Below are 10,556 nucleotides of genomic sequence, written 5' to 3'. Positions count from 1 at the left end.
GTTGGGGCGGGGATGGTTTTGGAAACTTGTACCCGCCACGGGTGGTGGGGCGGGGATGGGTACGAGTTTTTCTTGGTGGGTAAGGGTATGGGGGAGCCTATATCCACCACCGCCCTGCCCCAATGACATCCCTAGATAGATTACACATGCTACCATGGACGTTTGTTTTCTATTTTTTTTTATCATAGTTAAAATATGTGCAAATGATAAGAACCTATACTCTAATGATAGAATATTTTTTAACACAATTCTAATTATATTATTTAAACATAGTATATTTACCACACCTACATTATTTTTCAATATGGGACATATAAAATCTTTACCACACCTACATTATTTTTCAATATGGGACATATAAAATCTATAGGTAGAAAATATAATGATATAAACTTTTAAGAGCTCTCCAAGACAATAGTTAAGCGACTCAAAAGATTTTGGGTTGATGCCTAAATTCCAAGGATGCTCATAGAATCACCCACCTTATGCTATATTTCGATATGGGAAAATTCTATTTTTTATATGTAGTATATTTATCACACCTATATTATTTTTCAATGTGGGAGATATAACATACTATGAAATACACCATCTTTAATACGGAGTATGTGCAAATTATATGAAATCTATATATGAAATCTATATATACTCTAATGGTCTTAGACTATGCCTTCAGCCTTCTAGACTTCGAGCATATCTATATATGAAATCTATACTATCATACTTCAGTCAACAAACAAGTGGAATATTCGGCCCAAGGACTAGTGTCATGAAGCTTATCGTATCACTTTGGGTCGGATTTACCCTACTTTTTGGGTGATGCCTAGTTCATCTACCTCTGAGTCTCTAACTATGATTACTTGTGTATGTTTAGTTCGAATTACTGATTACATCTCTTTTTATTACTCCGTAGTTGTCAATTTCGATTGATAATTTCATATATTTGACTATCATAAGATTGAATTAAGTAATTTTAGCTTATATAAATATTGCGTTAAATTTGAAGCTATGAGTCTCTGACATATTCATATATTACTCAATAGACATGCACCAAAATACAAGTAATTTTAGCATAATTGTATGATAGTACCATATTCATATATAAAATTAATTTAAGAAAGACGCGAAGGACCAAGCTGGAAAAACCCTGCCATGGCTGCTCCTTGCTTACAACCCGAAAAATGTAGCAAATGTTGCAACTTCAAAAACTGATCAAGTGTTTCTCCAGAGACATACTATTACTCCCAACACCGAATAACACGTAGGAAAAATACTTAAGTACACCGAATATATCAGGTAATTGTTGTATATTACTCAATAAACCTACACCAAAATAAGAACCGAGTAGTTTCAAACACAGGACACAAAAAAATAAACATTGCAAAAGGGTCAAAACACAAATAAACATTGCGCCACCTTCTAATATTCCGTCTAAGTTGTAAAGTGCTTCTGCAGCTACTGATCTAATAGGGGATTAAGAACAGTTCCAACAAAAAAGGTAACATGTGAAGTATCTTCTCGGATCATAAACATGAAGGGGTGATCAGCTACAAAGCTAAATCGAACTGGAGGACTTCCTCCTCCACACATAACGGACATGGCTGAAGCAGCTAGGGTCCCCGTCTGATTAACTTCAATGAACGATCTCTGGTAAATCTTTGACACGTACAACTCTTCAGAGAAAGGCGGTTTCACAATCTTATTAAGTTCCCCAACATTCATAAACATTCGGTCTAATCCTAGTTGTTTCAATGTGTCCTTGACCGAAAACATATGGGAGAATTTGAATTTGGGGATCCAAAGATCTGTGAGAAAACGCTAGATAACTCAAGCTGATCTAGAAACCCGGGATCCTTGCTGAATCGTTCCATTAAACTTAGGAGACCATCATTTGCATTAGGAAGAAAGATATACATGGCAAATTGCCTAGTAGTATCTTGTCCTGTTTTATAAGGAAACCTAACGAGTTTGAAATCATCGAACAAAGCTCCACGAAACTGATAATGAGGCTTAAGGGTAGACATGAATGGAGCTATGATAGTTTCTCCTGTTATAAGATAAAATGCCTTATTAACACAGCTTACAAATCGGATTTTCCAAGCTGCTTTAAAGAAGAGCGCGTTTCCAAGTACGAGTATCGTGTCCTGTTCTAAAAGTTGAGGCGACAAAAGTTCAGTTATTAGCCCACTTGTCGCCTCACGAACCCATGAGTTGATATCCTCGCATACTTCTTCCTACATGGTACAAACCAATGCAGCCAATGAGGTACAATCAAATCATCGTAGGCAAAAACTCAAGACACTACATGATACAATGCATCGTGACCTCAATAAAAAGGTTCACAATTTTAGCCACGCTCATTCTGAGATGGTTTTTGCAGCAATTATAGCATCATAAAAGTGTTTGATTTCACTGTAAGCAAATCTAGTTACACAATGTGTTAGTAATACGATGTATAAGGCATAAAAGTTGTTCATACCTTGTTCTGAAAATCAACAGCTTGAACATCAGCCTTATAGGTGCCTTCAAGAAGCTTCTGAAAAGCAGGCCTTAAAGAGGTATTCTGCTGATCGACCCACGCTCCATTCACAAATGACACCTCCGGAGTCTCCAGACCCTTAAGGTTGGCATCGATTTTTGGGTAGACAACTTTCTTGAAATCTGAGGCCGTTTTATTGATTTCTTTCAGAGTTTTGGACCCCAAAACTTTGTATATTTGATTTCGTGTTTCACCAGTTGAGCCATTAGCCAATATACTCAGCAAAATGTGAATGCCTAGTGGTGAACATACAAAGTTTTCGTAGGATGATACCCTCTTGTTTGCTTCAGCCAGTGCTACCTTTAGATTGATGCTAATTTTGCTCTGCGAAAAAATGAAGGCATATGCAATTTTATTGTTCAAATACAGGTGAATCGAAAACGTGTCCTAGTATCCCAGTCCACGATCATTGTGTAGTCGTGTCACATAATGAGTCATGACTAGTCCAACACTGATACATACCCATATCAGATCTCATCATCTTGTATGACCATAACAGCGGTTTACCGGACACAACTTCACCCATATTTCCCTCTCCAACTTCCCGGTGCTGGAGAGTAAAGTAAATAACATCGTAAACTAGAGTACTTTAACCCCATAACAATTTCAACTACCTACTGTTTGGCTAGCACTTTCAACTGTAAGCATCAGGTTGTTTTAAATGAACACTTTCAACTGTAACTCTGTAAGCATCAGGTTGTTTTAAATGAATTTATAATTCTTTCCTGCAATAATAAAGGTACAGCCGGAGCTAGCAAGTAACAAGGAGTAGCACTCGCTCGTTACCCCAAAGGCCCAAACTCTAAAAAAAATAGCTAAGATTTATCAATTTTTGCTAGCAAAAATCCTAAATATGAGACTATTAAAATATTCATTTCTCGCATTGCCCCGGGGTCAAGAACCCAAAAATACCCAACTGACCTACGTGTAAAATTAAACACAAATACCCTCATCTCTTCGCTTTCCGAAGAATAAACATATCTAGTACTCCGTATGTTTCATTGAACTGTATATTTTTTAAAAGATGATTCGATTCAATGGAAGGAAATACTGGAAATTAGTAATGGACCAACTGTAAGAAATTGCAGTAAAATAAATACTCGTATGTTATTACACGTAAGAACCGATTCAAAGAAGAAGGCGTTAAGAAGTACTCCTTCCTTTCAACTGAATTTCTTACTATTGATTAAAATATATTATCTCCGTCTCAATCACTTATTTACATTGTATTCCTATTTTGTGTGAGGTATTTTAATCAAAAGTAAACAAATAACCAATGAATAGATTATACAACCTGTTGTATGCAGTTGTACGATGCAGAATCCGAGCTGTGTACTAAAGTTTTCGAGTTTTGTTAAGAAGAATCTGAGCTATGTTGTAAAGTTTTTGAACTCACACACTTAAACAAAAAAAAGTAAAACTCTTACACAGCTCAGAAAAATTACACATAAGCTCGGATTAATCTATAGGGTTGTACAATGCTTATTATACAACTGGTTGTATAGTATTATTTGTGACAAACAATCGGGAAGCTTGAAATACTTTACATATAATAAACAAACGTATGTAATTCATTTGAAGACGGAATACATAACAAATTTGTAAACATAAAAGTTCACCTTTTTCGTAACCTTTGAAGCCATTGTTCAAAATGTTAACTGTAAAATAAGAAGAGGGAATTTTGTATAAGAATGATTAGTAAAAAGTAATGAAAGAAATTGAGCAGTTCTTGTTCATTTTAAAGTAACAAGAATAGTGCAGTAAATGAAGGGGCATGAGACGAATTTTTTACCAATTAATGTAACTGCTTATATTCTTAATCCTTTGGAAAATAAACGACTGCTTACATAGGGAAGTGGATGGACATTGACCAAAAAACCTCATCGGTATCATATTTGTCTATTTTCGGTATCATATTTGTCTATTTTCAATATTTAAGAACTTTAATCTATAATAGAGGAACTTATTTTTATTAGAAATAGATAAAGTTTAAAGAAACTTCACATTTTCTGTCATGGTCATTGGTCATCACATTTCCATATGTTTACCTAGTTCTTATTTTAGAACTCGATTCTTAAAATTAACAACCAACTTTATGATTTAGTAGATCAACTTTTTCTCTCTTTTTCGTCTCACCCTTTTATCTTCTGTAAATTGTACTCTCTCCAAATTTTACTAAAATACTACTCACATATAATAGATAAATGAAAAGAACATATATATTTGGAGGAGTAATACATACAGAGTATTATTCGTTTAATTAGATTATCTGACTTCTTCATTTATTTATATTTACTTATATGTACTTTTACTTTTGTTTTTTCGTTTCAATTAGTACTTTAGATTACTTACTTATGTCGAATATTGGAATTAAATGTTTAGTTTAAGATGCATTTGTAGACTTTAAGAAACTATCAGAATATGTTTAATTGTTTATGTTTTCACCTACTACCAGACTTGTACCACCAAACTTCCTACTTGGGACTTGGGAGGTGCTAGTCAATCAATTTACTTCGTACCGCAAGTTTTGTTATTACTCTTTAGTTACATTCAAATACGAATTATTTTCCCAAATGAACATGAGTGTGTTGACCATTGATAACTGAGAGTAGGATTCTAATACACTGTTCGAGACTGCTAATAAAGCACTAGTGCACGATCCGTGAACAGACTCAACAGTGCTTGACCCTCAAGCCTGCATGGTTTGCATGCTATACACTTTTTGATATGGTGAAGAGGTTAATGTAATCTATTACTCAAGGCGGAGTGTTTAGAGAATATAACATTGCATTTCTACATCTAAAATTATTTCAATATTGTGTTTAGGCAAAGTAATGGAACATAAAAAAAACAAAAGGCTGACAAGGAATAACCGAGTAATACTTCATCTGTTCAGCTGAATTTCATGCATTTGTTCAATATATGTATATATATGAGCATTATATATATGAGCATTATGCGGTATGGAGTATATTTTAATCAAACTTATAAAATTCAATCAGATGTAGAGAGTATTAAACAATATAAGTATTAACAAAATCCGAGTCATGACAATAAAACATAAAGAATGCAAGTTTTCAAAAGGACAACTACTTCACCATAAACAGAAGTGTTACTTGATAAACAAAACAATACCCCAAACACCAAATTAAGGATTTAGGAACAGAGACCAAGTCACATAACATATAAAAGTGCACAAACCAGAATGCAAATCCCACTGAAAGAGTCATGAGTCATGACATACACAAAATATACGCCTATTTGCTAATCTAATGAGCATTGGCCGCAACTCTAACAGTCCCAATGAAAAAGGTGACCTGTTTAGTCTCTTCTCGTATCGTAAACAAGAAATCAGATATAGGCCTTGATTTTTTTATGCAGCTGTAACACGAAAGCATATAACACTAGAAGAAATCAAGAAATCAGATATAGGCAAAGTAATTAAACATAGAGAAAACTGAAGGCCGACTAAGAAAAACAGAGTAATGTATTAAATAAAGCAAGTATTACCAAAATACGAGGAGATTGTCAATAAGATGATGCAGAAGCAGGAGAAAGAAGGGGTGATTTGAACCCTTTGCAATGATAAGTTTGTGTAACATCTCTGTTCACTTCCTTAATAGGAGCAGTAAGAAAATTTCTAGTTTTCTACTATCAACTCAAGCTGAGGAAATTGGGGTAGACATGGCTATACTGGCACAGTCATGATCCTGATTTTAAGCTGGGATCTATCACCTAAAAGGAACAAAAACCACTTATATTAGGAAAGAATGCAAAGAACTGACTATATGTCGAAGGAAGTACATGAACGCTATCACTATCAAGGTAGAAGGTTATGGTTTCGTCGTTCCAAACAGCTTGACATAGTGTCTTGTTTAGCACCAAAATTGAATTACTACAAAGACAAACATTAACCAGATTTTATCTACATAATTAGGGGGTAGAGTCATCAAGGCGTACCTGATGCCGCATCATGGATGTTTTCTCTCATAATTCTAAGCCATTGCTTGTGTTCAACTCCGTGACCGACTCATCTGTGTCTTTCAACTGAGGCTCACAATGAATCACTGTGACGGGGCATTTGGAGATTGCTGTCATTACGCAAAAGGAATAAAGTCCTAACTATCAATTATCAGTGTACAAACTAGTAGCTGCTATGAAATTATTAATACAATACTTAAAAGTATAAACATTGTTTGCGTTGCGAATGGTGAAAGAATACTCTTCGTCCGGACATTTCCTATGGATGAAAATAAACGTATATTTTGCACCTGTCCCAAAAGGAAACAATAAGAAATGAGATGGTTATATCAGTGTTACTACTAGCATACTATAAATTCTAAAAATAGAGGCTTTGAGCTTACCATGTGTCCTATCAATTCGCCAACCAAGCACCTTGTTGTACCATGTACATGCCTTTTGTATTTCTTCTCTATGTTTATCAACTTATTTACTCTTGTCTTCAAATTCCACAAGAGCTTTGGCAAAAAGAAACAAAGAAATGGGTAAAGATACAGAGAACTCTTATCATTTGAGTAAACTAATATGAAGTTTCCCAAAAGTTCTAATTTTATGGTCCTCTAGAATTAGTATAGTATCACAAATCTCCAATATGTTAGCTCATAAAGCTTAAAAAGTAAAATATCAACATGAGGCACAACATTTACTAAATGTAGTTCCTACTTCCTAAGCTCCAATAAATCATGGTCTTATAAGATTGGCACTCCTTTTGTCTAATTCGAAACTCACACTATGAATGGAGATGTTCGCACTTCGCAGAAATGCTGCATTGGTGAGTTACCCTTTTGAAAATAAAAAATAAAAAATAAAAAAACAGATTTTAACATAGTTAAAACAAAATGTACAAAAATATTTACCTTTTGATTGAGGGGACAAGATGGATCATGGCTGCATATTTATCCTTACGGGCTTCTTGCTCTTTTACAATGATTTGAAGTTCATCTACCCTTCATTCTTGATTCGGAAAAGAAGTTGGCAACAGCCACCAGCTTGCTTTCCTTCTGCATCTTTATTATAAAAGTATGCTTGATCAAGATGACGAGTGAAAAAATTTCATGGTCATGTACCGATCGTGTATACATCATATATCTCCATCCTCAAAGCACTAATACTAGCACATAAAATATCTTTCTTTAGCAGCCTAAACTTTCAACCATCATCAGTAACTCTTTTAAGCAACTGGTCAAGGGATACTCAATTACTCATACACCAATAACAACATTACCCACAATGCCTTAGACCTCGTGAGTCTTGCCTACATTGAAAACACAGATAAGTTTTTTTTCCCCATTACCAGTGATGAACAGACTTCTATTCCATAAAAAAAGAAACATTTTTGAGCAACTACGCATAAACTTGTTTGAACAACTAGAACTAGTAATTTGCTACTCCGTATATTATATGATCTCTGAAAGATAAAAGAATAATGAGTATTTAGCTCACTGGGACATACGAAAATGGTGCAAGGTTTACCAGCCTATAAGCATAAGCCTCAGCACTCAACCAGTACTAGCCTCAACTAGTGAGGGGTCAGGCACTCAGGCATCATCACAAAATCTTTGACCAATCCAACTCTTGAGTTGCTCAATTCTAATTTACGGGGAAAAAAAAAAAAAGGTATACTGAAATACTCAATACTACTGTCAACTGAATGCAATACTTATCGAAGACATGTAACATCACTAATGACAAAATACATTACAATTCACAATGCACAAAACAAATTGAACAATCTAGCCCAAACTGGAAAACTACTCGATACAGCAACATCAAGTCAAATCCACGACAATACATCACAATAAGGAAAATTGTACAAAACAAATTAAAAATCTAACTATAAGCTGAAAAACTACTCAATCCAGCAACATCACCTTTAAATCGACGATAATAGTCAATATATGCACAAGAGCTGTATCGATTAATAGCAATACATTACAATTTACAATGTACTAAACAAATAGAACAATCTAGCATAAGTACTGATACAGCAACATCATGTCTAAATCAACGACAATAGTCAGTATGCACAAGAGCTGCATCGATTATATGAAATACCTGAAAGCGCTCTGACGAGTTCACACTCGAGTTCTCTCAATTCTGCCTTGAGTTTCCCTAACTTCACTGCAATTTCCGACTGTCATTTAGAAGAAACACAACATTCATCATCTCTATTTCGTCAACTTATAAACTTCTCGAAAGAAAAAAAAACGAACAATCCTCGTTTCTACATGAACATTAGGAGATTAATCAATTCAATTAGCACTGAAGTTAAAAAAATTGACAATAATAGCACAAATACTAAATCACAAACCCTAATTCCAGTACGAAACTCTTAAATCGATAAAAAAAACAGGAAATATAGAGTAATTAAAGGAGATAATAGTCGAATTAAAACCTTGATTATCATCAAGTAGATCAAAATTAGTATGACAGAACGAAGAAACTTCTCGAAGAAGGAAAAAGAAGAGTCGAATTTTTTGCTGATAATTAGAGATATGAGTTTCGCATATTCTCTATTTTCGCTCGTACTTTTCGGACCGACGCCATGGACGAGAGAGATTAATCCCAAGCGTAAAAATGGAGATTGAAAGAGGAAGAATGGAGAGGAGAGAGACTGGACTGTGTGATTTCCCGCCATTGTTGTGTTTGAATTTGGGGGTTTATTTAGGTTTCGGGTTAACTGGGATTGTTGGACTTTGTTATTGTGTGCTAGACTGTTAGTAGTGTTGGACGGTGGTGGTGGTATAGAAATGAGGCCCAACTCAAATGTGCAAGTGCTTCGGTAGCACCAAAACGGACATGAACACGGACACGGACACGGCATCCCATGAAATTTAAGACACGGGACACGTTATTTAAATTTAATAAAATATATATTTTATAGTTATACCTAACGTACCATTTTATTTTTGTAAATGTATTTGATATTAAATTTAAATAATTGAAGATAAAATTTGATTTTAACTATAACTTATTCTCACTTCCCACTCAAACTCGTCTTCTAATCAATATCTTTCAGTCTTTCGACATCTCATTCCTCGTTTATAAGTATCCGGCATATTTAGGCGTGTCCGCGTGTGTCCATCGAGTGTCGGTGTCGGACACGGGACGACTAGTTAGGAGGAGTGTCTGTGCTACCTAGTGTGCAACGAAGTTAATTTTAGTTGGGTTATTTTCTATTCTAGTGTTTTCGACTCAGGTCAACTACGAGTCAGAGCGGATTAATTTCTATTTCCGTCTTGTTTGAGTTTTTCACTTCGGGTTAGTTTCAAGTCGGATTGGTTTTACAATTTCCAGTATCTATTGGATAATTATTTAGATCAGAGTTGGAGGCGATAAACTGGTAATAATGTGTGTTGTGTTGGATTTGGGTTTCTGTATCGAACTATCTGTCATGACAATTATCGTGTCATTTTGTGTCAGATCACGGCGGTTTCATCTTGCTTGGATTTTATAAAATTATTTATGTTCGAGTTTTGTAGGATCAACAATAGTTTTTAGGCTATGTCTAGTTAGATTACACATCATTAAATCAGATTAATGTTTTTGTTTGTTTAAGTTGTTGATTAAATTCCATTTCAGCAATTTTAAATAAATAAATAAAAACTCAAATTAAATATGAAGCTATGACATTATTATTGTTTATAATTTTTTTAAAAATTACTCCCTCTCTCTCAATAAATAGTTTAATTTACGTTTACTTTATTTCGTGAGGAAGAAATAAAGTAAATATAAATTATTAACTAGAATAGAGGAGTACAAACTAAAGTGTTATTTTGCTATTCTAACATTTTGCTATTTAAAGGTAGTAAGTTTTAAAAAAAATTATATAAGGGAGTAATTTTTAAAAATTTGTATATAAAAGGGAGTTTTTGATAATTTACTCTTTTTTTAATTATAAATGTTAATTATTCTTGGATTGATCTCATATACAAACATGTTGTCATTATTTGCTATTACTAAATTCAATATCAGTACTACAATTTTATAAGATACT

General features: G+C 34.1%; 1 protein-coding gene and 1 long non-coding RNA gene across 4 annotated transcripts; both read right to left on the bottom strand.

Annotated features, from left to right (window-relative positions):
• Nucleotides 1-1,292: 1,292 nt before the first annotated feature.
• LOC141651103 (serpin-ZX-like) lies at nucleotides 1,293-3,112 on the bottom strand. The gene is made up of 3 exons (XM_074458828.1): nucleotides 3,047-3,112; nucleotides 2,480-2,926; nucleotides 1,293-2,234 (listed from the first exon to the last, which is right to left on the bottom strand). The coding sequence occupies exons 1-3, from the start codon at nucleotides 3,110-3,112 to the stop codon at nucleotides 1,749-1,751; spliced, it is 999 nt and encodes a 332-aa protein (XP_074314929.1). The 3' UTR covers nucleotides 1,293-1,748.
• Nucleotides 3,113-4,113: 1,001 nt separating this feature from the next.
• LOC141653071 (uncharacterized) lies at nucleotides 4,114-7,584 on the bottom strand. 3 transcript variants are annotated; one of them, XR_012547330.1, is made up of 5 exons: nucleotides 7,417-7,584; nucleotides 6,904-7,017; nucleotides 6,500-6,810; nucleotides 6,050-6,274; nucleotides 4,114-4,197 (listed from the first exon to the last, which is right to left on the bottom strand). It is a non-coding gene; the product is annotated as an uncharacterized LOC141653071 (long non-coding RNA). The 3 variants fall into 3 exon arrangements; XR_012547331.1 differs by lacking the exon at nucleotides 4,114-4,197 and adding an exon at nucleotides 5,536-5,920; XR_012547329.1 differs by lacking the exon at nucleotides 4,114-4,197 and having other exon boundaries at nucleotides 5,939-6,274.
• Between the last annotated feature and the right edge of the window lie 2,972 nt (nucleotides 7,585-10,556).

Source organism: Silene latifolia, chromosome 4, assembly GCF_048544455.1.
Source record: "Silene latifolia isolate original U9 population chromosome 4, ASM4854445v1, whole genome shotgun sequence".
NCBI classification, from domain to species: domain Eukaryota; kingdom Viridiplantae; phylum Streptophyta; class Magnoliopsida; order Caryophyllales; family Caryophyllaceae; genus Silene; species Silene latifolia.
Note: the sequence above shows the minus strand (reverse complement) of the source record. Positions and strands in the feature narration are given on the sequence as shown.